General features: G+C 42.6%; 1 protein-coding gene across 4 annotated transcripts in view; it reads left to right on the top strand.

Moving 5' to 3' along the window:
* Positions 1-2,941: 2,941 nt before the first annotated feature.
* The window catches only part of ZNF875 (zinc finger protein 875), a 30,737-nt gene continuing 6,223 nt past the window's right edge, over positions 2,942-27,455 (top strand). For 2 of the 4 annotated variants that reach the window (XM_063657616.1, XM_063657617.1), the window contains exons 1-4: positions 2,942-3,094; positions 3,485-3,573; positions 15,494-15,620; positions 16,082-16,177. In XM_063657616.1, coding sequence (XP_063513686.1) covers positions 3,541-3,573; positions 15,494-15,620; positions 16,082-16,177 — 256 coding nt within the window. In that variant the 5' untranslated portion in view covers positions 2,942-3,094; positions 3,485-3,540. Of the gene's footprint in view, positions 3,574-15,493; positions 15,621-16,081; positions 16,178-27,455 lie in introns of all 4 variants that reach the window. The other 2 variants (XM_054462456.2, XM_054462457.2) reach the window with 1 other exon arrangement.

A 27,455-nucleotide genomic window follows, 5' to 3' on the forward strand; every position in this document is an offset into this window, starting at 1 on the left:
AGTCATAGGCTACTTTCAGGCTAAAAGTTTTCCTCCAGCCATGGTTTTAGTCTCATTCTGTAAGTCTTGGTTTTTAGTTTTATTTATTTGAAATTAATCTTTAATAACTTTTTTGACTCATTAGTGACAGAGTAATTCCCTCTCTTCCCACCACACCACCTTCTGTCCCCAAGATTCTGGAAGTCTGTTCTTCCCCTTTTGTGATCATTTTTACTTAAAACTTTGAGTTTTTCAAATTAGAAGTTTCTTCTATAAATATATATAGAGCTTGGCTGGGCGTGGTGGCTCACGCCTGTAATCCCAGCACTTTGGGAGGCTGAGGCGGGCAGATCACAAGGTCAGGAGATCGAGACCATCCTGGCTAACATGGTGAAACCCCATCTCTATTAAAAATACAAAAAAATTAGCTGGGCGAGGTGGCAGGCACCGTAGTCCGAGCTACTCGGGAGGCTGAGACAGGAGAATGGCGTGAACCTGGGAGGCAGAGCTTGCAGTGAGCCGAGATGGCACCACTGCACTCCAGCCTGGGCGACAGAGCGAGACTCTGTCTCAAAAAAAATAAAATAAAATAAAGTGTATAGAGCTAATAACTCCTTGCTTTTTTTTTTTTTTTTTTGAGACAGAGTCTCGCTCTTGTTGCCAAGGCTGGAGTGCAGTGGCACAATCTTGGCTCACTGCAACCTCTGCCTCCTGGGTTCAAGCGATTCTCCTGCCTCACCCTCCCAAGTAGCTGGGATTACAGGCACTGGCCACCACGCCCAGCTAATTTTTGTATTTTTAATAGAGATGGGGTTTCGCAGTGTTGGCCAGGCTGGTCTCGAATTCCCGACCTCAGGTGATCCGCCCACCTTGGCCTCCCAAAGTGCTGGGATTACAGGCGTGAGCCACCATGCCTGGCCAACTTCTTGCTCTTTTTGCCACTGCTTTTAAGCTGATATGTTTGGAACTGAGGTAGCCTCATTCTGCAGGTTTAGAGCTGAAGTATTTTAACTATTGCTTCTTCCAGTGTATTTTCTGGTTTGCAGGACAGTTTCTTCTTTAACTCATCAGTGACACAGTGGTTTGTATGGCTTTTAATTTCGAAGAATATTTTTTCAATTTGCTTTTTTGTTTTTTGCTGATTTTTATCTATGTTAATTTTAACTAGACATGTTCCCTTGATGGGCATGACTAGACTTTTTTTTCCCCCGCTGCGTTTATAATTTAGATGGATTTTCACATCTCAAGCCAGTTAAGAGTGTGGAAAATAGGACTCCTTAAAGCACAGATATAACAAGTGGTTCAGATTTACGAGGGTAACTCAGGTGAGAGTGTATCATTGTACTTGGCACACAGCACTCAGTAACTATCACCTTTGATTTAAATGAATGCAGCTGTAAATGCTTTCCTAGGTGTCTTGTTGATGTTTGTTAATTTCTGTAGAGTTTGATTCTGCTCCTTTCACTGTTTATCACTTGACCCTTATCACTTGAGAGTCCCCTTATCACTTGACCTGCTGTTATGTTTGATTTATTACAAATACCCCATCAGCCTGGGTCTCTCTTTACTCCCTTTGTACACCTACATCTAAACATAGGGATTTGGATTATCTCAGGATCCCACATCCTCACTGTACCCCCACCCCCACCCCTACCATATCATTCTTAAGTTTTCTAGTCCCTCCTTTTCATTTGTGCTCCTTAAAGCCCAGCCCCATGCCTGACTTTGGTTGCCACTGAGTTCTGTTACAAGCATTGTACATTTATAGATATTAAATCTTTAGCCAGGTCATTTACCTGGGCTGGAATAGGACTCTTGGCTGATCCTCCTTCCTAAACACCCACTCAATGGGAGAGGCTGATACCCAACATGCAAACCTTGTTTTTTACTTCTCCAGGCAAAGGGATGTTGGAAGACATTCTGGAGGGGGTAGGGTGTGAAGATTTACAAATAATCTTTGAATATCTGCTTCATGATAGGTCTTGGAGGTGCCTTGTAGGTGTGGCTTTGGAGGGATGGTTACGAGGAAATTGTGGATATTAAGGAAGTCAGGAAAGGAAAAGATCATTCACTCACAATTCAACAATTCAGAGACAGCTCCTAAAGGACTTTCTGGCTGCTTGATGCCCAGAAGCCAGGCCCTGACTTCTGTAAATGCTGGGGACTGTGGATACAGAATTTAAAGGGTCACCAAAAAAACTCAGTAATCAAGATAAACAATATTTTAATGTAATATCTTTAAAAATAAAATCAATGCAAAAAGAAAACACCCCTGTTGAACAAAACGGTCAGACTTATGCCTCCTTTCCAACACCGCCCTACCTCCACCCCACCCTCCGGAAGTTTCCTCCAAGCCGCACCTGTACCCCAGCCTCCAATAAAAACCTCGGGAATTTCCTGATCAAGCTTTGGATCCTCACCACCACCAGGGGATCTTTTGCTGTTCACCCCAAGTTCAGTCTGCATCCCCTAAAATCCTAGGGACACGCGACCAGTCTCCCCCATCTGCATTCCGGGAGTTTGCCCCAAACCAATCCCGCTCTCCCCGAAAATAGCCTTAGGGTTCCCTGTCCTGGTACACCCTCCTACTCTAGGGGACAAAGGGCCGCTGTCGCCTGCAAACTGGGAGTTCCGGCAGAGCATCGTCCCTCCCTGAGCAGCGTCTGTCCGTCAGCGCACACTGGCCACCCGCAGAGCACCGGGACCACATTTTCCAGAATCTTTCGGCAGTTCCGCGATGCCTTCGCGGTCAGCAGATCTCATTGGTTTACAGAGAAACTTGTTCAACGTCACTTGGGCATCTTAAGAGTGGGCTCGTAAACTTGGTTGTGTGCGCCGTGCAGGTGTCCGAGGCACCCTGTGTGGTGGGCAAAGCCGACTTCTCCGCCTCTTGCAGCTCCGAAACTACAATCCCCAGAGGCCTCTGCGGTCACTTCCGCTCCCCTCCTTATCCTTCAGTGTGTAGCCTTGACGTCAGAAGCACTTCCGGTCGGTGGCCCCGGCGCTTTAAGCTGGTTGGGACCCGGGAAGGCCTCCTTCTTAAGGTCTTTCCCACACCTCTGCACCTTGTTACCTGACCTTCGGCTTCAGGATCCGCAGCCTGCACCCGCGTTCCGTGAGTGCCCTGTAGGCAGTCAGCATGCCCCTCTGCGTGTCCCTGTGTTACTCACGGGGACGCCGGCTGGGAGCCGCAGAGCTGTCTCAGAACTAGGGCGCTCTCCTGTGGGCACCTCCAGGCCATTTTCCTTTCATTCGAGCCCACGGGGTTAGAGACAAACCCTCACTCCGTTGCTTGGGGACAAGGGGCTTCACTCCCTGTCCCGAGCTTGCGGCTGAGCTTGAGGGTGCTGGGTCATCCTGGCCCCCCACTGGATGGGAATTGGCTGCCCTGGTGATTTCTGTGACATCCCGGACCCCAACTGTGGGGCTCTGGAGCGGACTGCGCTTCACCTCGTGGGGAGGGTGTTTCCAGCTAGGCCACTCTTATTTTTCTTCACATCCCCAGATCTGTCTTCTGAGACTTTGCCCTTCTCCAGGAAGAGCACTCAGGAGACCAGGAAAATGGCCACAGGGCTCCTGAGAGCCAAAAAAGAGGTGAGAATTGCCTGTAATTCCATCTTGGCTGTCAACAGAATGGGTCCCATTACCTTTTCTTGTCCTGGAGGCTGCCTTGTTGGTATTGGGCAAAGTCATTCCTAGTCCATAGAACAAGGAGGAGTTTGATATAGTCTTGTAGAGCGTCCGATTCTGTCGCTGTTCAGGGCGTCACTTGTAACCTGCACGGACCTGGTGGACTGAACAAAAGGGATAAAAGACAAGAGACAAAAAAGTATATTTGGAAGAAGGGGTAGGGGGCACCTTGTCTCTAGTGGACAAGGGCCCTGAGCTTTACACAACCCTCCCATATTTATTGGTAAAACAGATAATAAGAAAGGGGGGGTGATTGTCAGGTAATTGTCAGTTGGCCGTTTGGTTCGCAATTGCGAGACTGCATCCTTCGAACAATAGGCGCTAGATTTCCTTGTAGATAACTTCAAGTAGCCCGGCGCCAGGCAGTGATGGCTCTCAGCACACCTTTTGGTGGCAGGCGCAGTGTGCGTTTGCTCGTATCGTGCATTCATGATAAACAGTTTGCCGTTTAATCATATAACCTCCAGTGGAATACTGTGTTGGTCACGATCCCTTTGGTCTTTTCGGCTCCCAACATAGTCTGACCTGAATTTTACCTTTGAGTTCATTCCTAGTCCTGGAAGAGTGCCTCATTCTAACAGGAGTCTTCCCTCAGCATTCCTTTCTGCTCCATCCTTACCGCAGTCACTCATGAAGTAGTTAATTGTGAACAACACATATGGAGCAGTTTAAATAAAAGTAAAGAGACATACATGAGTAATTGTTCGGTGATGTGGATGAAGGGCAGGGACAGCACAGATGCCTGTGATTTCAAATGGTTGGGGAGGCCTCCTAGAAGTAGGGCTGTCTCAGTTGCCCCTGACCGGTTTGGTAAGTTGGAGATTAGGGGGAAGGCATTCCAGTGGGAGGCGGCAAGGAAGCATAGTTAGTTTCAGAGGCTGGACTCTCAGTGTGGAAGGATTATGGTGGCCAGTGGACTTGCTTAAGGTTGATTTTTTTTTTTTTTTTTGAGACGGAGTCTCACTCTGTCATCCAGGCTGGAGTGCAGTGGCGCCATCTCGGCTCACTGCAAGCTCTGCCTCTCAGGTTCATGCCATTCTTCTGCCTCAGCCTCCCGAGTAGCTGGGACTACAGGCGCTTGCCACCATGCCTGGCTAATTTTTTGTATTTTTAGTAGAGACGGGGTTTCACCGTGTCAGCCAGGATAGTCTCGATCTCCTGACCTCATGATCCACCCACCTCGGCCTCCCAAAGTGCTGGGATTACAAGTGAGATTACACCACACCCGGCTACCTATGCATATTTAAAAATCAATTTTGGCCAGACTTGGTGGCTCACGCCTGTAATCCCAGCACTTTGGGAGGCTGAGGCGGGCGGATCACGAGGTCAGGAGATCGAGACCATCCTGGCTGACATGGTGAAACCCCATCTCTACTAAAAATACAAGAAATTAGCCGGGCATGGTGGCACACGCCTGTAGTCCCAGCTACTCGGGAGGCTGAGGCAGGAGAATTGCTTGAACCTGGGAAGCAGAGGTTGCAGTGAGCCGAGATCGCGCCACTGCACTCCAGCCTGGGCAACAGGTGAGACTCCATCTCAAAATAAATAAATAAATAAATACATATGCATACGTGAAGATACAGACTAGCTATTCACACATAGAACAAGGAGAATTTTGATATAGTCTGACCTGAATTTTACATTTGAGAGTAGTTTCAGCTTCTGGCAATTGGGACATTTCACCCAAAATTCCAGATTCCCTGCTTCTCTGAAAATAAATATGCCCTAAGTCTGCACTGTTCTTTGGTGTCAGACAATTTGAGCTGAACAACGTCTTTATCATTTGGACATGACCTTCAGAGTCTATCAGCTGCACTTTCTACAGTGTCCTTTATACTGAGGTTGAAACCATTGACTACCTAACATTTCGCCCCCCTCTCATTTTTATTACCTATCTGACCCCTGAAGGGTTTGCCTTTTCCACCTCTCAGTCTGGGTGGGGACAAATCAGAAAATGCTGAGTGCCAGGCTGAGCAGGGTAGATTTTGTCTTTGAGTAAGCTGAGTTTTGAAGGATGTTAAGAAGGGATTTGACATAAGGAAGTCAATGGTATGTGGGAAATAGTGATTGACTGTGTACTAGGACTTAAGGGGAAGCGCTGTTTTTTTTTTGAAACGGAGTCTCGCTCTGTCACCCGAGCTGGTGCAATCTCAGCTCACTGCACCCTCCACCTCCCAGGTTCAAGCGATTCTCCTGTCCCAGCCTCCTGAGTAGCTGGGATTACAGGTGGCGCCACCAGGCCCAGCTAATCTTTTGTATCTTTAGTAGAGATGGGATTTCACCATGTTCGCCAGGCTGGTCTCGAACTCCTGACCTGGTGGTCCTCCTGCCTCGACCTCCTAAAGTGCTGGGATTACAGGCATGAGCCACAGTGCCCAGCTGAGGGGAAGCTTTCTAATCCCTGAGATAGGTGACGATGATGCCCCTGACTTAATTGAATGCAATTAACATTTATTAAGCACCAACACAGTTGCCAGGCTGGTTAACAGTCAGTTTTGATATGGGTTAACTTGGTTATTTCAGATTTGCCTTGACTATCCTTATCAAGAAATCTGAGTGGAATTTAGACAGGAAAAGAGATTTCTTAATTTTGGACTCCAGTGGTGGGGATTATGCATTCCCGATGTTATCAGAACAACACTGAGAATTCTGTTTCTCATTTCTGAAATAGTTAATTCATTTGAGAGTGTTAATACCAGGAATACATAAGAAATCCAATTCAGGACATTTCCCAAGGTAACATTGAATATTTTTTGTGTGTACTTTCTCTTTTCTTTGAGACGGAGTCATGCTCTGTCACCCAGGCTGGAGTGCAGTGGCACAATCTTGGCTTACTGCAGTCTCTGCCTCCTGGGTTCAAGCGATTCTCCTGCCTCAGCCTCCCGAGTAGCTGAGATTACAGGTGTGTGCCACCACGCCTGGCTGATTTTTATATTTTCAGTAGAGATGGGGTTTCACCATGTTGGCCAGGCTGGTTTCAAACTCCTGACCTCAGGTGATCCACCCACCTCTGCCTCCCAAAGTGCTGGGATTACAGGTGTGAGCCACCACACCCAGCCTTTTTGTGTGTACTTTCTTCACCACTCCCAGTGTTACCAGGGAAGCATTCCTTCTGATTGGCTGGGAAAAGTCAGAAGTTTGTGGTAGCTGACTTTTCCTGTGCCACCTCCTTCATTCTCAGTAGGTCCACCCAAAACTGCATCCTGTATATAAACAACATGTTCTTCAATGTAGCTTTTTAACACAGTGTTTACACAGGAAAAATTAAAGGGCATGAGCATTTAAATAGTTGTTTAAGATGAATTCTCTGTGCCTCTCATGCCTAGCACACATGAAATGTTTGGTGCATGAAGGAATCACAACCTTAAGGAAATGATTTGAAGGCACTAAGTAACAAAGGAGTTTCTGTTGTTTGCTTTGGTTTGTTATTTTGGGCATGTGATTAATCACATGTTTCAGGGGCGTTGGGTAGAATTTCCAGATACTCTTGATATGCATGACATCTGAATTATACAAAATAATCAAAGCAAGACTGCCTTAGGACATTAGGTATTACTGCCAAGGACCTTTGCCTGAGAGGATAAATTAAAATTTGTGTTAAATTTGTAACAATGAGATGAACTGGCAGGCACATTATGTTATTTTTTTTCTTAGCATTTTTCCTTTTCCTTGGTGCCATACAACAAACTTGAGTGTCTGCTATGTGCAGACACTCAGTAGATTACGGTTAATGATGGGTAAAACAACAGCCTGCACACTCAGAAGTCTTCCATTTTATTTTAGGATTCCTTTCTCGTTGGGATTTAATTTAATTTTATATGCACTCACACCCCTACAAACATATTTTGACAGACCCTAATGGTAAAATCATAATGGAGTAAAGTTACTGGCAGTGTATCTACCCAGCTCTATTTTTAAAGGTGTAGGAACAGCCAACACTTATCCCACTGAAAATAATTTCCATAGTAATCCATTGAATGGATGAACTCATCCATTGTTTCTCAATTTTTGGACTCCTGTTTCCAATATTTAACTGTTGCAAATAATACATCTATGATCAGTTTTGTACATGAAATTCTTATATAGGTTTTTAATTCTCATACAAAGTATGACAAGGTGAATAGACATGACTGTTTTGAAGCATTGGGCACCCACACCAGTTGGAGATTTGAACCCCGCCAGTTTTTTTGTTTTGTTTTTTTTGTTTGTTTGTTTTTTGTTTTTGAGATGGAGTCTCGCTTTGTCACATTGTCCCACTGCATCAGGCTGGGATGCAGTGGTGCGATCGAGCTCGCCTCACTGCAGCCTCTGCCTCCCAGGTTCGAGCAATTCTCTTGCCTCAGCCTCTGGAGTAGCTGGGATTACAGGTGCCCGCCACTGCACCAGGCTAATTTTTGTATTTTTAGTAGAGACAGGGTTTCACCATATTGGCCAGGCTGGTCTCAAACTCCTGACCTCAAGTGATCCACCTGCCTTGGCCTCCCAAAGTGCTGGAATTACAGGCATGAGCACCACGGCTGGCCCTGAACCCTGCCAGTTCTAAATAATTTGAACTTCCAATTATTTCTTTCTTTTCTGAGACTCCCTTCTTCACCATGTGTTGCTTCATACTGTGCAATTTTTATTTTATTTTATTCATTTAGTATTATTTTTTTTTTGAGACAGAGTTTTATTCTTGTTGCCCAGGCTGGAGTGCAATGGCATGATCTCATCTCACTGCAACCTCCACCTCCCAGGTTCAAGTGATTCTCCTGCCTCAGCCTCCCAGGTAGCTGGAATTACAGGCATGCGCCACCATGCCCAGTTCATTTTGTATTTTTAGTAGAGATGGGGTTTCACCATGTTGGTCAGATTGGTCTTGAACTCCTGACCTCAGGTGATCCACCCGCCTCAGCCTCCCAAAGTGCTGGGATTACAGGTGTGAGCCACCACGCCCAGCCCTACTGTACAACTTTTATTTGCTTTTATTTTAATTATTACACTGTGCAGATTTTGATTACCAGGGTAGACCTGCCAACTCAGATCTCTTTCTTCTTTCATGTGAAAGCTCACATAGTGTCCTGATTTGTTTCCAAGTATTGACATGGTCCTTTGCCACCCACTACATGTTTCTGTAATCCTCATTTTCCCCAACATTGCAGTAATATCACTTTTCAGAAACCTTTAGTGCCTCATTTCAGTGTCTTAGATATTTAGGACAGTCTTCATTTCAAATATTGTATCCTGTTGTCTGATGTCATGTTCTGATTATTCAGTCTGAAAGTGTGTTTATTGTTACCACAGGGGAGTCATCTTATGTGTATTTTTTTTTTTTTTTTTTTGAGACAGAGTCTGGGTCTGTCGCCCAGGCTGGAGTGCAGTGGTGCGGTCTCAGCTCACTGCAAGCTCCGCCTCCCGAGTTCACGCCATTCTCCTGCCTCAGCCTCCCGAGTAGCTGGGACTACAGGCTCCCGTGACCACGCCCGGCTGATTTTTTGTATTTTTAGTAGAGACGAGGTTTCATTATGCCAGCCAGGATGGTCTCGATCTCCTGACCTCGTGATCCACCCACCTCAGCCTCCCAAAGTGCTGGGATTATAGGCGTGAGCCACCGCGTCCGGCCTTGTGTACTTTTAACTTAGATACTTTTACTTTTTATCCACTCAGCTGAAAAAAGAGGAGAAAAATAAAAGTAGGTCAGGTCAATCTGTTTCCTTTCCCGTTTAATGAATTCATGCCCAGGAGTGAGTGAGAAATGGGAGGACTGAATCTGCTGCTTTCCAAGACTAGCTTAGGAGTTTCTGACATCATGGGCATCCCAGCAAGCCAACGGTCACGTTAGTCACCAAGTATTTTTCATATAACGTGATCCCTCTATCAGTGTATCAGCCTTTGCTGTATAATAAACAATCCTAAACATCAATGGCTTAAAACAAAATCACTTACTAGCACATAATTTGGTAGGTTCATATTTTGGGCTGAGCGCAAGTAGGTTTTGCAGATTTCACCTGGTCTTGTCATTTTGCTGCAGTCAGCTGGCATTTTGACCAGGGCTGGAGGACTATCCATGTGTGACAGTTAGGAAGCTGGTTGGCTGGGGTGCCTAGTTTCTTCTTGGTTCTCTTCCATGTGAGCTTGGGCTTGGTCAAATGGTCTTGGGTTTCTCTACGCAGGAAGAGAGGACAGCCCCAATTAACAAGTACTTTTAACATTTTGGCTTTTGTCATGTTCACTGATGTCCTTTTGGCCAAAGGAAGTCACATGGCCAAGTCCAGAGTCATCATAGAAGGGGATAACATAAGGGAGTAGATACAGGGAGACATGATTTATTGGTCCCAATGATTCATACCCTTACCATGTGCAAGATAAACTCACCCCCCTCCTAAGATCCTCAAAAGTTTCATCTTGATTCAAAAGTCCAGTATCTTATGTGTAACAGTCTGGATGTGGCTAAAGCTTCTTCACTGGATCCTTTTTGAGTCAGATACCTGTATACTAAAAAGGCAAGTCATTTGTTTCCCTCCACCCCAAACATTCCCTACCTAACATACAGTGGTGAGAGAGAGACACTGCAGTAGACGTTCCCATTCAGAAAGGACAGGAATTAGGTATGGAGGAGGGCTCTTCATTTTGAACTGTTTCAGATCCTTTGGACTTCCTTGAAAGCTCTATGGGTTTCCCATGTACCAGATTTGGGACTGCTCTATTAAACAAAAGCTGAAATCACAGTCAGATAGGCCTCACATCTTTGGCAGGGTGTTGGTGTTATGGGACAATGCCCATAAGACTCTCAGAAGCCTTTTTGTCCAGCTTGGAGACTCCACTAGGCATCCCCTTAACACTTCAGAGGTCCTAAAGTTTGGGTCTTTTAGCCAAACTTTTGATTCAAACTTTACTCTGAGTGTATTTTTTTATTTTGAGATGTGCCGGCTGGAGAGACTGAAGATGTAAAATAATTTTATTTCCAAGCTAGCAAGTCCTGACTTGTCTATATTTCCTCTAAATCATGCTTGCAAGCTGTATAATTGCTTCTTCAGCTCTTCTGTTTCTGGACATTGTTATATGTTGCTAGAAACATCCAACTGAATTTTTTTTTTTTTTTTTTTTTTTTTGAGATGGAGTTTCGCTCTTGTTGCCCAGGCTGGAGTGCAACGGAGCGATATTGGCTCACTGCAACCTCCACCTCCCAGGTTCAAGCAATTCTCTTGCCTCAGCCTCCCGAGTAGCTGGGATTACAGGCATGCGCCACCACACCTGGGTAATTTTGTATTTTTAGTAGAGACGGGGTTTCTCCATGTTGGTCAGGCTGGTCTCAAACTCCCAACCTCAGGTGATCCACCCGCCTCGGCCTCCCAAAGTGTTGGGATTACAAATGTGAGCCACTGCACCCGGCCCAACTGAAACTTTTAACAGGCTTTTTGGAGATCTCTTTAGCTAGATCCAAAAATTCTTCAGGTATATTTTCTGTTTTCCAAGTTATGCAGGCAATAGCTTTGCTAATATATAATACTAGTTGCCTTGTTCAAGCTGCCATATCAGTTTCCTCACTCCTTTTCCAGTCCCCACTAGCAGTTTGTTTACTGCTTTTCTGGCCTGTGCTAATAGTTTTCCTGGATGCTTTCCAAGCCTCTGCCCATGTTCTGCTCCCAAAGCTAATGCCACATGTTTTAGGTATTTTGTTATGGCAGCACTTCACTTCTGTGTACCAACTTAGTGGCCTAAAGAACATAGCAGCTTAGGCCTGGTGCAGTGGCTCTTGCCTGTAATCCCAGCACTTTGGGAGGCCGAGGCGGGCAGATCACGAGGTCAGGAGTTCGAGACCAGCCTGGCCAACATAGTGAAACCCTGTCTCTACAAAAAATACAAAAATTAGCCAAGTGTGGTGGTACACACCTGTAGTCCCAGCTACTTGGGAGGCTGAGGCGGGAGCAGGAGAACAGCTTGAACCTGGGAGGTAGAGGTTGCAGTAAGCCGAGACCACGCCATTGCACTCCAGCCTAGGTGACAGAGTGAGACTCTGTCTCAAAAAAAACAAACAAAAATAAACAAACTTAGCGGCTTAAAATGAAATCATTTTTTCAAAATCCTGTGGGTCAGCAAGTAGGCCTGGCATGGCTGGGCTGATCCTCTTGGCATCCTCATGTGGCTGTAGTTAGCTTGCTGCTGAGCTAGAGCTGGATGGTCTCAACCTGTCTGGTGGTTGACAGTTTGGTTGGCTGGGATGCTTCAATTCCTGGTTCTTCTCCATGTGGCCTCTTCAGCAGGCAAGCTCAGGTTATTCACATGGTGGTCTCAAGGTTTCTTGTACAGACAGAAGGCCAGCCCTGAACTCAGATGCCTCTCAAATGTCTGCTTGCATCATGTTTGCTGATGTCCCACTGGATAAAGCAAGTCCCATGGCCAAGCCCAGGGTTAGTTTAGGAGGAGACTGCATGAAGGGTAGAAACAGGGAGGCATGATTCACTGGGGCCACCACTGTCCCCATCCACTGGTTAGATACAATGCTTTTGGCCGCAAGCAACAGTAAACCTAATTTAGGCTGTTCTAAACAATAAGTAACTTAGCCTATATAAAAAGAAGTTCACAGAGAGGGTGCACTTTGGGGTTGGTCCTTTAGCTCCATAAGCTTCCCAAGGACTGGGGTTCTTTCATTTCTGCAGTCTACCCTGTTCTCTACAGTGTCAGCCTCATCTAGGCTGGTTCCCCTCAAAGCCATAGGATGTCTGCCAATAGCAACTTTGTTTAATTCTCACAATGGCCCTATAAGGTAAGTACTGTTATAATATTGATTTTATAGGAAATTGAGACACAGATATTAAGATATCGATGCAAAGTCATAGGGGAGGGAGGAGAGAGGGGACTGTAATTTGAACACAGTTTGTCTCCAGAGTTTGTGCTTTTAGCCACTGAGTAGTTGTTAAACTTTAGTGTGCATCAGAATTACTTGGAAGCCTTGTTCAAACATTGCTGGGCTCCCCCCCCTCAATTTCTGATTCAGTAGCCCTAGGATGGGGACTGAGAATTTTTGTTTCTAACAAGTTCCCAGGGGATGCTGGTGCTGCAGGTTCAGGGACCACACATTGAGCCAGTGCACTAAGCCCTGCTGCCTCTTTTGGGTAATCTGTGCCCATGTTTCTGAGCATCGGGAAAAGTGCTGACTTCCTGTGACTCCATCTTACAAATGATGAAGTCTTTTGCTAGAATCCTACAGTAAGGCTTCTTGTGGCCTGTTGGTTACCATTCATTTTTCATATTTATTTTTCAGCTGGCAAGCAGATAAATTAACTCCCCCAAGCTTCTAGCTGTGTTTTTACTCAGTGGGAGAGATTTGGAGTGAATCATGAGGGTCAGCCACACAGTGTTTACAATGCTGTCTACATGCATGGTTCACAGACAAACCATGAGTTGTTCCGGGGCTGGAGGAATAACCAGTTGTGTTAAATGTGTTAAAGTAACATTAATTGCTCTGTACTGTAGCTCCTTCATGGGAGATTTTCAAGGGGTGTATGTGTGTATGTTCTGAGAAGGGGTTGTAAAAGCAAATCACAACAGGGACTAGGCAGATACCTGAATAGCCTTTTTCTCTCCAGTGTTTAATGATGAACAGTTTCAGACATATGGAAAAACCAGGAAGCCTTGTACATTGAACACTCACATACCCACCACCTAGATTCTCAGTGAGTACCTCCTCCTCCTGAACTTTTCCTGATCCTCAATCCTACAGTGACCTCTCCCTCTTGAAATCACTCTGACCCAGTGATTCACAGCCATCACACTACTTTTAGGAGCCTTTGAAAGTACAAAAGCCCCATCTCCTGGTTTTATGGATTTGTGGTGGGACGCAAGAATCCATAATTTAAAACACCAGCCAGGTAGCTCTAAAATACAGCCAGAGAGAGATGAGGCGTGAGAACCAAAGCCCTCACTCATCTGTGCTCTTCTCTTGTGATTAAGTACATTGGGACTGACTGGGTTTGGGGACAGCTATCAATATAGCTGGGTGTAGGTAGAGTCTTAAGGCCATTTCATAGTCCAGCCAGTGTAGAATAGTGGAGCTGGTAGGGGACAGGAAATGTAGGGAGGATTCCCTGGGAAGGGTACAGTGTGGAATTAGTTTTAGAGACACAATGTCATACCCTCAAGGAGTGATGGAGGCATTCTCAGAAGGGGATGCAAAATCAAAGAGACAAGGCGTGTACCTAAATGAATGACGCTGGTGAGGCAGTCTCCAATAGTGTGTTGCAGCTGATAGACCACCAGCATGAGTCACCGTCAGCCAGCTGTGGTCCTACAGCAGTGCAAAGCCCAGGGTGGTCAGATTTATGGATTTTTAACATAACCCATAGATTGAGATTTTCATATGAAATCTTCTAACATTTAATTGATATAAACACAAGTTTTAAAGCAGTATATGAGTCATATTAAACCCCTCTATGGACTGCAGATTGTACCTAAAGAGAATAAGTGCTGGGCAGGGAAGAATCCCAGTGCTAGATTTCCAGACTCATTTGGAAATCTCACCGAACTTCCATGCCAAGGACGGTTATATATTCCCATCCTCCAAAGTACAGCTTTCTAGGTAGCAGAGGTTCGTTTGAAACTTTGTTGCCTGTCTAATAATAATAAATCATTTTCGGTTATTTAAAAATATTTGACTGCTAAGTGTTTGCAGATTCTGTTGTAGACACCAGGGCAATCACAGTGATCCAGCAATGAACATGGAACTGATGTCTTAGTGGGAAGTCAGAAAATAGAAATGAATATCATGTATTATCTTAGAGTTAAGGGAACACAGTAAAGCAGGAGAGGGGAATGAAACCCCCATGAGGGCATGGAATTTTACGTAGAACGGCCAGGGACTGCACCGGGCATTTTGTCTGAGCCCTTCACAGTAATCCTAATCCTCACCACAACCTGTGAGATAAGCACTGTTATTTTTAGTTCGCAGGAGAAACTGACATGCTGAGCAGCTAATTCAGTGCCTGAGGTTACACTAGTTGGAGACAGAGATGGGTTCCAAATCCAGATAGTGTGGTTTGAATCCACGCTCTTCATCACCACCCACTTTCCCTCCTTAGGCCTGAGCAGGCACGTGGCAGCATTTGGTAGAGGAAAGAGTGAGTCCTGCTGTAGGAGCTGTATATATTGGTGAGTTATTTGCCCCCAAGCCCCAGAGGCACCACTGCTTCAAGTAGAACAAATACTGAGACCAAGTAGTCTCAGAAAATTTTCAAACTCAGCAAGATAATTCTTTACTATTTAGTTGTACTTGTGTGGTGTCTTCTTCTTCCTGCCTTTTTTTAAAACTCCCTCTAGGTAAGGGCTTTGGTTTTGTTTGCTTTTATCCTCCCTAGCAGCTAGCCTGGGATATTGACAGTAAGTAATAGGTGCATAAATGATGCTGGCTGGGCAGAGATAGGAGAATAATGGTCTTTCACCCTTTGGTGCCAAGGTCACAATCCAAAGTAGGGTCTAGAAATCTTTCCTACTTCCATCAGGGAAGCCTTTTGACTTCTCATTCTTTTTTTATTTTTTGGAGACAGAGTTTTGCTCTTGTTGCCCAGGCTGGAGTGCAATGGCGCAATCTCGGCTCACCACAAGTAACTGGGATTACAGGCATGCGCCACCACACCTGGCTAATTTTGTATTTTTAGTAGAGATGGGGTTTCTCCATATTGGTCAGGCTGATCTCGAACTCTCGACCTCAGGTGATCCGCCCACCTTGGCCTCCCAAAGTGCTGGGATTACAGGCATGAGCCACCGGGCCTGGCCTTGACCTCTTATTCTAAACTGTGGGAGGGAAAGACAGGCTCCTGGGTGAGCAGAGGTGTGTTTTTTGTTAAAGGCATTCGTGGCATTCAGGGATGTCGCTGTGGACTTCACCCAGGAGGAGTGGAGGTTGTTGAGCCCTGCTCAGAGGACCCTGCACAGGGAGGTGATGCTGGAGACTTATAACCATCTGGTCTCACTGGGTAAGAATGGCCTCCCTTGGCACTTAAAGTCTGCCCTACAGAGTATTTTCCACTTATCGTGAGGAAGGGCTACCTGCAGAGCACCTTTCCCTTAGAGTTGAGCTTAAAAACAATTTACCTTTTTCCTCTGGGTAAATCTGGATTTAGTAGAATTGAAAGCAAATAGATTGATTTATTCATGTTATGGATGACACTACATTTCCAGGCCTGTTTCTCCAAGGCTTGTGCTCTCTCTTTATTTCGCTTCAAACCCAGGAAATTTTTCATCTACCAAGTGTTCATAATATGCTGTCTTTCTGACTGGAGTCACTTTTCCTTAGTCAATCCTTCTACTTCAGAGAGAGAACTATTCATAGGTCATTTTTATCCTCTGGGTTTCCTCACCCATTTCAGCTCTGAGTTCTAGAATGCCCTCTTGAGCCCATAACCAACAATGTCCTCATTTTCTTCCCTATGAACAGAAATTCCATCTTCTAAACCAAAACTCATTGCTCAGCTGGAGCGAGGGGAAGAGCCCTGGAGAGAGGAGAGAAAATGTCCACTGGACCTGTGTCCAGGTGAGTGTTGAGTGTGGGGTTGACAGGATAGTCTACAGCTTGGCAGATAGTGAAGGAGGAGGCATCTCTTAGATACTGGGAAGAAGCTCTTCTCCAGACCTCCTAAGCCAAGAGAAAGGTTGCCTGACATGGTCTTCCTTCCAGAACATAATCTTCAGTTGAGGGAGGGACTTCCCTGGTTCCCTTGTCTCTTCCCTACACTAGGAAGCCTCTCTTTCTCACTTGTCTTCTCCGTAATGCTTAGTCTTTCCTCATTCACTGTCTTCTTTCTCACCTGATCTTAAAAATTGCATCTACCCCATGAATGTTAAGTCTACGACACTTCTAGATACTTTGTAGCTACTCTTATGCTAAGATTAATTGATTATCTCCACCTCTCCAATTCCCATAATTTATTACACAATACTTAAGCTATGACTAATAATAAAATACATACTCATGTGCCAATGTCCCAGCTTAAGAAATAAAAAATTACCTAAACAGTCGAAACCCCCATTTCCCCTTCCCTGATGGTATCCTCTACCCATCCCTCCAATGGAATTGTTTTTCAATATTAGGGATTTATAATTCTTACGCATGGCTTTATTATTTCCTTCATATGTATGAATCGCTAAATCATCTATATTGTTGTTTGGCATTTTTTAAAACTTTATGTCAATGTCATCATATTATGTATGTACTTTGTTTTCTTCACTGAGACTAATTTTGTACTATGTTGGTATATGTAGCTCTGCTTCATTCATTTTTGTGGCTATATAATACTGTGTTTTATGCATAATTATAATACAATTCATTTATCCATTCCATTTTTGTTGGACAGTTACATTTTTAACAGTGTATTCTTTTGACTAATTAAAGAATGTTGCTGTGAACCTTCTCATAGATATGTCCTTGGGCACATAAGCACCCATTTATCTAGGATATGTACCTAGGAATAGGACAGCTGAGTAAAAGAATACGCACCTGGTCAATCTGACAAGGTAACGCCAAAGTATTCTCCAAAGTTGTTGTATTAGTGTTCTAGGGCTGCCACAACAAAGTACCACAAACTGAGTGGCTTCAACAACAGAAGTTTATTTTCTCACAGCTCTGGAGGCTAGAAGTAGAGATCAAGGTGTTGGTAGAGTTGGTTCCTTCTGAGGGCTGTGAGGAAGAATCTGTCCCATGCCTCTCCTAGCTTCTGGAGGTTTGCTGGCAATCCATGGTGTGGAGGAGCAGAGTCCCAGTCTCTGCCTTCATCTTCATATAGCATTCTCCCTGTGTGTGTGTCTCTGTGTCCAAATTTTCCTTGTTTGTAAGGACATTATTCATACTGGATTAGGGCCCACTCTAATGACCTCATCTTAACTAATTACATCTGCAACAACCCCGTTTCCAAGTAAGTTCATCTTTTGAGATATTAGGGGTTTGGACTCCAATATATCATTTTTGGGGAAACAGAACTCAACCTATAGCAATTGCTTACACTCACATAGCATTTTATTTTATGAGGATTCTAGTTGCCCTGCATCCTTCCTAATACTTTGTGTGGTCAGACTTTAGGTTTTGATCATCTTTTGGGTATGAAATGGCCTCTCATAGTAGTTGTAATTTGATTAGTTTTGAGTTTGAGCATCTTTTTATATGTTCATTCCTTGACTGGCCTTGGTGTTTGCTCTTCTGTGAAGCCTTTTCAATTCTTTTGCCTTTTCTTCTTGTTGATTTGAATTTGAATTTTTAAAAATAAATCATTGAGATGAACTCTTTATTAGATGTTCCAATCTGTGGCCTACCTACTTGCTTTTTTAATTTTTTTTATTGAGATGGAGTCTTGCTCTGTCACCCAGTCAGCAGTGCAGTAGCATGATCTCGGCTCACTGCAACCTCTGCCTCCCAGGTTCAAGCAATTCTCCTGTCTCAGCGTCCTGAATAGCCGGGACTACAGGCGTGTGCCACCACGCCTGCCTACTTTTTGTATTTTTAGTAGAGACGGGGTTTCACCATGTTGGCCAGGTTGGTCTTAAACTCCTGACCTCAGGTGATCTGCCCGCCTCGGCCTCCCAAAGTGCTGGGATTACAGGCGTGAGCCACCACACCTGGTGCCCTGCTTGCTCTTTAAACAAACTGTCTGAAATAATTTGTCTCAATTTATAAAAATAATACAGAGAGTTTCCATTTACTCTTCACCCTTTTCAATTGCTTTCCCCAATGATAATATCTTATATAACCACAGTACATTTCAAAACCAGGTAACTGACATTGGTATGATACTATTAAGTAAACTAAAGACTTTATTCAGATTCAGATTTCATCAGTTTTTACATGTACTCTTTGGTTTTTTTTTTTTTGGTTTTTTTTTGTTGTTTTTTTTTTTGTTTTTTGAGACGGAGTCTTGCTCTGTCACCCAGGCTGGAGTGCAGTGGCGCAGTCTTGGCTCACTGCAAGCTCCGTCTCCCGGGTTCACGCCATTCTCCTGCCTCAGCCTCCTGAGTAGCTGGGACTACAGGCGCCCGCCACCATGCCCGGCTAATTATTTTGTATTTTTAGTAGAGACAGGGTTTCACCGTGTTAGCCAGGACGATCTCGATCTCCGGACCTCATGATCCGCCCGCCTCGGCCTCCCAAAGTGCTGGGATTACAGGCTTGAGCCACCGCGCCCGGCCTCTTTTTTTTTAAATTGTTGCTCTATAGTAGTATGAAATTTCATTACATAAATAAGATTTACATAGCCACCATCACTACAATAAAGATCTAGAACTCTTCTATCACTACAAAGAAAACTCCCCTGTGCTATCTTCCGTCCAGTCTTAACCCCTGGCAACTACTGATCTGTTCCCCATCACTATAATTCTTTTTTCTTTTGTTCTTTTTTTTGAGACAGAGTTTTGTTCTTGTCCCCCAGGCTGGAGTGCAGTGGCGCAATCTCGGCTCACTGCAACCTCGGCCTCCTGGGTTCAAGCGATTCTCCTGCCTCAGCCTCCTGAGTAGCTGGGACTACAGGCATGTGCCACCACACCTGGCTAATTTTGTATTTTTAGTAGAGATGAGGTTTCACCGTGTTGGCCAACCTAGTCTCGAACTCCTGACCTCAGGTGATCCACCCACCTCGGCCTCCAAAGTGCTGGGATTACAGGCATGAACTACTTGCGCCAAGCCTCAGATTTTATTTCTACTAAAATATATAATTATTCTTATGCTCTATTTCTTCATGTGTCAGTCTTTTGTGTATTTTAATTTGTCCACTTAACCTCAGCAGTTAAATTTGTTGGCATAATGTTCATAATATTCCCAAATTTCTTTAAAAGTGTGTATATTTCTCTAGTGGTGCTTCCTCTTTCATTCCCCATATTGTGATTTAAAACATTTTGGGAGTATTTTATCTAAAAGCTTATTAATTTTATGGATTTTTGCAAAGAATCAACTTTTGGTTTCATTGATTTTCTGTAGTATTAATCTATATCCCATTTAAGTGATTTTTATTTGTATCTTTTTCTGCATTCTACTTTCTTTGGGTTTAATTTCCTCTTCTTACTTCCTGAGGTAGAAGCTTAGGTCTTTGGTATAGACCTTCTTTTCTAATACAATCACATATATATCTGTACATTTATTTCTAAGCCTTGCTTTAGCGGAATCCTACAACTTTTGGTGTGTTGTGTTTTCATTATCATTTAGTTCATAATATTTTCTAATTTTTATTATTTTTTAACCTATTGGTTGTTTAGAAGTGAGCTGCTTAATTTCCAGATATTCAGGTATTTTCTAAATGTTTTATTTTTATTGGTTTTCAATTTAATTGTATTTTGTTGAGAGAATGTATTCTGTATATTTTCAGTCTTTCACAATCTGTTGAGATTAATTTTATGGGACAGCATATGATCTATTTTTGTGAACATTCTATGAGCTCTTAAAAGGAATGTGTATTCTGCAGTTGTTGAGGGTACTATCCCGTAAATGTCAGGTCATGTTAGTAATATTTTTCAGATAATTGATATCCTTACTGAGTTTTTTATCTTGTTTTTCTATCCATTACGGCAGAGATGTGTTAACATCATTGTGGATTTGTCTGTGTCTCTGTAGTGATCTCTAAGGTTTTCATTCATACAGTTAGTAATTTTGCTATGAGGCACATGTACACTAATAATTGTTACATCTTCTTATTGACCTTTTTATCATTATGGAATTTCCTCCTTTGTTTTTAGCAATGCCCCTTGTCTTGAGGTCTGTTATCTGATATTAATATAGCTACTCCAGCCTTTTTTTTTTTTTTGAGACAGAGTTTTGCTTTTGTTGCCCAGGCTGGAGTGCAATGGCACGTTTTTGGGCGTGGCTCGGAGATGTCACCAAACACCTCTTAAAGGCCTCCTGGCTTCAAGTGATTCTCCTGCTTCAGCCTCCTGAGTAGCTGGGATTACAGGTGCCCGCTACCATGCCTGGCTAATTTTTTTCGTATTTTTAGTAGAGACAGGGTTTCACCATGTTGGCCAGGCTGGTCTCGAACTCCTGGCCTCAGGTGATCCACCTACCTCTGCCTCCCAAAGTGCTGGGATTACAGACGTGAGCCACCACGTCCAGCCTATTCCAGCTTTTTAATATTTACTCTTTCCATGGCATACCTTTGTCCATTCTTTATATTTCAATCTTTTTATTTGCGTCTTTGTATTTAAAATGAGTCTCTTATAGGCAGCATATAGTTGATTTTTTTCTTCTTTATTCAGTTTGCCAATCTCTACATTTTGTTGGAGTATTGAATGCATTAGCACTCAAATGTTATTGTTGATAAGTAAGGTTATTTCTACTTTTGCCAGATTTTTCTTTGTTTTCTCTAATGTGTTTTCACTTGCTCTGTTTTCTTTAGCCTACCTTTGGTTTAATGTTTTAATAAAATACTTTTTAGATCCTTTTTTTTTTTTTTTGAGACATAGTCTCACTCTGTCACCCAGACAGGAGTGCAGTGGTGAGATCTTGGCTCAGTCATCCTCTGCCTCCTGGGTTCAAGGGATTCTCCTGCCTCAGCTTCCCGAGTAGCTGGGACTAGAGGCGCGTGCTACTACTCCCAGCTAATTTTTGTATTGTTAGTAGAGATGGGATTTCACCATGTTGGCCAGGCTGGTCTTGAACTCCTGACCTCAAGTGATCCGCCTGCCTCAGCCTTCTAAAGTGTTCAGATTACAGGCGTGAGCCACCGTGCCCGGCTCCTTTTTAGATCTTCATGTTAATTTCTCTCAGCTATCTAGCTATGTATCTGCCTTGTGTGTGTTTATGACTTTTCCAGGGCTTACAATGTGTATTTTTAACTTAAACCAATTAGAGTTATTTGTTTAAGGTAATGTAAGAATCTCACAAGAGTATGTGTACATTCCCCTCATCTTTAGTGCTGTTGTCATGTACATTATTTCTGTAAACATCCTAAACCCAATACTACAGTGTTAAAATTTTTAAGCCATCATATAGTAATATGTATTTTTAAAGAAATTAAATATATGTAGAAATATGTGTGTGTGCTTTATATCTGTCACATTTCTTATGCTCTTCACTCCTTAATGTAGATATAAGTTGCCATCTGATACCATTTTCCTTCATCCTGAAAGACTTCCTTTAACATTTAGTACAGTTACCTGGCACTGGATTTTCCATTTTAATCTGAAAAGATTATTTTCTCTCCAATTTGCGAAAATTAACTGGAAATAGAATCGCTGGTTAACGTATTTTTCTCTAGCATTGCAGTGTCTTCTGGCTTTCATAGTTTTATAATTTTTGTTGAGTAATTATTATATTGTTCTTTTGTATTTTGATCTTCTCTGGCTGCCTTCAAGATTTTCTCATTATCTTTGGCCTTTAACAGTTTGACTGTGATGTTTCTAGGAGTTGTTTTCTTTGTGTTTCTACTACTTGAGCATTATGAAGCTTCTTGGCTCTCTAAGTTACATTTTCTACTCACTGTGAGAAATACTTGGCTATTATTTCAATATTTTTCCTGTCCCTTTTACTCTTTTCTCTCATTCTAGGACTTCAATTTACCGTATATTGGACTGCTGGAAATGTGTTTCTGAAGATTCATATTATCTCATAAGCTTCTGTTCATTTTTCTTCAATCTTTTTTCTCTTTTTTGAGGGGTGCGTGGATATAGGTAATTTCTATTCTTTCATTTTCAAATTCACTAATCTTTCTTCTTTTTCTGTTTGCTATTAAACCTGTCTAGTGAATTTTTAAATTTCAGTTATTGTTTTTTTCTTTCCCCCTCCTCTCCCCTCCCCTCCTCTTGTTTCTGTGGGTATTAGGAATGCTCTCAGGCAAGAAAGCCACAAACAAAATTATTACCCCTTTTTGTTGCAATTTTTTGAGCATAAACTCTTCCCCATCTTCTGCCTGGTTATGTATATTTTCCAGTGCCTTTGAATAGTTATTTGTTATATTTTATCCAATCTTATTATTTTCTGCTACAGGGTTCTTGTGACCATTTCAGTCTGCTGGCATTTTCATTAGTGGGCTTCCTCATACTTATTTTTGAATTGATTTTTAGAAATTGCTTCAAAATTGCAGAATATTTGCAAAAATAAAAATAGTAGAATAAATATATATGGTGCAGTGAGTTGGATGTGGTTTGTCCCCACTACAACTCATGGTGAAATTTAATTGCCAATTTAACAGTATTGAAAGGTGGTGGGGCCTTTAAGAGGTGTTTGGTTGTGGCATCTCTGCCCTCTCGAATGACTTATGCAGACTGGGTTAGTTCTTTTGGACTGGGTTGGTTCTCGTGAGATCAAGTTGTTATAAAACAAGGCTTCCTCTGATGTTTGGCCCCTTTGCATGCACTTGCTTTCCCTTCCTCTTTCTGCTGTGATTTGAAGCAGCATGAGACCGTCACCAAATGGGCTACCATCCAACTTCCAGAATTGTGAGCCAAATAAACTTTTTTGTAAATTACCCAGTCTCAGGTATTCTGTTATAGCAATACAAAACGGATTAAGACAAGTGGCATATATGTTATTATATAAATGGCATCATAAAATGACCTACTATTTTACTTAGTTTGCTTTATCATTTATTCATGTGCTCTTTTGCATGCATGCCTTTCCTCCCTCCTTCCCCTTTCTCATTACATATGTATATATGTGTATATGTATATGTATGTTCATATGTGTTTGTTTTGTTTTTGTCTTTGTTTTTGTTTTTGTTTTTTGAGACAGAGTCTTGCTCTGTCACCCAGGCTGGAGTGCAGTGGCACGATCTCAGCTCACTGCAACCTCCACCTCCTGGGTTCAGGCGATTCTCCTGCCTCAACCTCCCAAGTAGCTGGGATTACAGGTGCACGCCACCATGCCTGGCTAACTTTTGTGTTTTTAGTAGAGACGGGGTTTCACCATGTTAGTCAGGCTGGTTTTGAACACCTGACCTCGTGATCTGCCCACCTCGGTCTCCCAAAGTGCTGGGATTACAGGCGTGAGCCACTGCACCCAGCCTGTAAGTGTTTGTTTCTGTGAGTTTTCTAAGAATGTTGATATTGTCTCATATAACCACAGTGTGGTTATTAACCTCAGTAAACTTAACTTTGATACAGTCATTTTGCCTGTTATCTACCATTTGTATTATAATTTTGTCAGCATATAGAATAATATGGTTTTTTACTTTCCAGAACATAATCCAGTCCAAGGTTAGTTAGTTCATTTTCATGTCATGTCTATTTACCTTCCCTTAATAATAATTAAGGGAAGGGAATTATTATTTCAATAATCTTTCTCTGTCTTTTATGACATTGACATTTCATTTGTTTGTTTATTTAATTTTAGATTCAGAGTGTACATGTGCAGGTTTGTTACATGGGTATATTATGTAATGCTGGGGTTTGGGGCTTCTATTGAACCTATCACCCAAATAGTTTACATAGTACCTGATGGGTAGTTTTTCAGCCCTTACCTCCATCCTTTTTCCCCTGTTTTGGAGTCCCCAGTGTCTATTATTTCCGTCTTTATGTCCATGTGTACCTATTGTTTAGCTCCTACTTGTGAGAACATTAGGTTGATTTTCTGTTTCTGCATTGATTCACTTTGGATGATGGTCTCCACCTGCATCCATGTTGCTGCAGAGGACATGATTTCATTCTTTTTTATGGCTGCATAGTATTTCATGGTGTGTGTGTACCACATTTTATTTATCCAGTCCACTATTGATGGGCACATACGATGATTCCATGACTTTGCTATTGGGAATAGTGCTGCGATAAACATACGAATGCAGGTGTCTTTTGGTAGAACAATTTATTTTCCCAGTCTTGGGATTGTTGGATTGAATGGTAGTTCTATTTTTAGTTCCTTGAGAAATTTCCATACTGTTTGCCATAGAGGTGGAACTAATTTACATGACCACCAACAATATATAAGCATTCCCTGTTCTGTGCATCCTCACCAACATCTGTTTTTTGTTTTTTGTTTTTAACTTTTTAATAATAGCCATTCTGACTGGTGTGAGATGGCCTATCTTGTTGTGGGCTTTCTTTTCCCATCCTTCACTGGTACCAAGATCTCTTTGTGGTTTTAATTTGTATTTCTCTGATGATTAGTGATTTTGAGCTTTTTTTTATGTTTGCTGGCTGTTTGTATACCTTGTTTTGAGAAGTATCTGTTTATGTCCTTTGCTCACTTTTTAATGGGGTTATTTGGGTTTTTGTTGTTGATTTGCTTAAGTTCCTTATGATTCTGGATATTAGTCCTTTGTAAGATGCATAGTTTGCAAATGCTTTCTCCCATTCTGTATGTTGTCTTTTTACTCTGTTGATTGTTTCTTTTGCAGTGCAGAAGCTCTTTTGCTTAATTAAATCATATTTGTCAATTTTTGTTTTTGTTGCAGTCGCTTTTGAGGACTTAGTCATAAGTTCTTTGCCTCGGCCAATGTCCAGAGAAGTTTTTCATAGTTTTCCTTTAGGAATTTTATAGTTTGAGGTCTTACATTTAAGTCTTTCATCCATCTTGAGTTGATTTGTGTATATGAGAGGGAAGGGTCCAGTTTCATTCTCTTACATGTGGCTGGACAGTTTTCCCAGCACCATTTATTGAATAGGGTGTCCTTTCCCCATTGTTTATTTCTGTCAACTTTCTCATAGATCATTTGGTAGTAGGTGTGTGGTTTTATTTCTGGGTTCTCTGTTCCGTTCCATAGATCTATATGTCTATTTTTGTACTTATACCATGCTGTTTCAGTTAATATAGCCTTGTAGTATAGTTTGAAGTCAGGTAATGTGATATTTCCAGCTTTGTTCTTTTTGCTTAGGATTGCTTTGGCTAGTCAGGCTTCGTTGGTCCCGTATGAATTTTAGAATTGTTTTTTCTAATTCTGTTAGAATGTTAGAATGACAAATGATGTTGGTAATTTGATAGGAATTGCATTGAATCTGTAGATTGCTTTGGGCAGTATCATTTTAACTATATTGATTCTTAACAATCTGTGAGCATAGAATGTTTTTCCCTTTGTGTCATCTGTGATTTCTTTCATCAGTGTTTTGTAGTTCTCCTCGCAGAGACCTTTCACCTCCTTGGTTTGACGTATTCTTAGGCATTTTGTGTGTGTTTGCATTCGTGTGGCTATTATAAATGGGATCTTGTTCTTTATTTGGCTCTAACCTTGAATGTTACTGGTGTATAGAAATGCTATTGATTTTTGTACATTGATTTTGTATCCTGGAACTTTACTGAATTTTTTTTTAAATCAGGTTTAGGAGTCTTTTGGAGGGACCTTTAGAGTTTTCTAGGTACAAGATTATTTTCTAGGTATAGAATTTTCTAGGTAAAGGATTCTTGGCGAACAGAGATAATATGACTCCCTCTTTTCCTATTTGGATGCCTTTTATTTCTCTGTCTTGCATGATTGCTCTCTCTAGGACTTCCAGTACTAAGTTGAATACGAGTGGTGAGAGCAGACATCCTTGTCTTGTTCCACTTCTTAGGGGGAATGGTTTCAGCTTTTGCCCATTCGGTATGAAGTTGGCTGTAGGTTTGTCACAGATAACTCTTCTTATTTTTAGGTATGTTCCTTTGATGCTTAGTTTGTTGAAGATTTTTATCATGAAGGGATGTTGGACTTTATCTGATGCTTTTTTTACATCTGTTAAGATGATCATATAAATATATATATATATATATAATTTTTTTTTTTTTTTTGAGATGGAGTCTTGCTCTGTCACCCAGGCTGGAGTGCAGTGGCGCGATCTCGGCTCACTGCAAGCTCGGTCTCCCAGGTTCATGCCATTCTCCTGCCTCAGCCTCTCCAGGTAGCTGGAACTACAGGCACCCACCACCATGCCCGGCTAAATTTTTGTATTTTTTTTAGTAGAGACGGGATTTCACCGCGGTCTCAATCTCCTGACCTCGTGATCCACCTGACTCGGCCTCCCAAAGTGCTAGGATTACAAGCATGAGCCACCACACCCTGCCAGTTTTTGTTTTTAATTCTGTTTATGTGATGAATCACATTTATTGAACACTGACATTTTGGAATACAATTCCTCAGTTCTCACGTTTTTTTTTTGTTTTTTTTTTTTTTTGAGATGGAGTCTCACTCTGTTGCCTAGGCTGGAGTGCAGTGGCGAGATCTCAGCTCACTGCAACCTCCACCTCCTGGGTTCAAGCAGTTCTCTGCCTCAGCCTCCTGATTAGCTGGGACTACAGGTGTGTGCCACCACGCCGGCTAAGTTTTGTATTTTTAGTAGAGACAGGATTTCACCATCTTGGCCGGGCTTGTCTTGAACTCTTGACCTCAGGTGATCCACCTGCCTTGGCCTCCCGAAGTGCTGGGATTACAGGCGTGCGCCACCGCGCCCAGCCAGTTCTCACTTTTTAAAATAGCTTTATTGAGGTATAATTTACATGCCATAAAATTACTTATTGTATTTGTACAGTTCATTTTTTTTTTTTTTTTTGGAGATGGAGTTTCGCTGTTGTAGACTACACTGGAGTGCAGTGGCGCAATCTTGGCTCACTGCAACCTCTGCCTCCTGGTTCAAGCGATTCTCCTGCCTCAGCCTCCCGAGTAGCTGGGATTACAGGCGTGTACCACCAGGCCTGGCTAATTTTGTATTTTTGGTAAAGACAGGGTTTCTCCATGTTGGTTAGGCTGGTCTCAAACTCCCTACCTCAGGTGATCCGCCATCTCAGCCTTCCAAAGTGCTGGGATTACAGGCGTGAACCACCGCACCTGGCCTGTATGTGTACAGTTCAATACGTTTTAGTAAACTTATAGAGTTATATGATTGTCACCTCTATTCAACATTTCTATCACACCAGAAAGTTCTCGTGTGCCCATTTGCAT

Source organism: Pongo pygmaeus, chromosome 20 (assembly GCF_028885625.2).
Source record: "Pongo pygmaeus isolate AG05252 chromosome 20, NHGRI_mPonPyg2-v2.0_pri, whole genome shotgun sequence".
Lineage (NCBI taxonomy): Eukaryota > Metazoa > Chordata > Mammalia > Primates > Hominidae > Pongo > Pongo pygmaeus.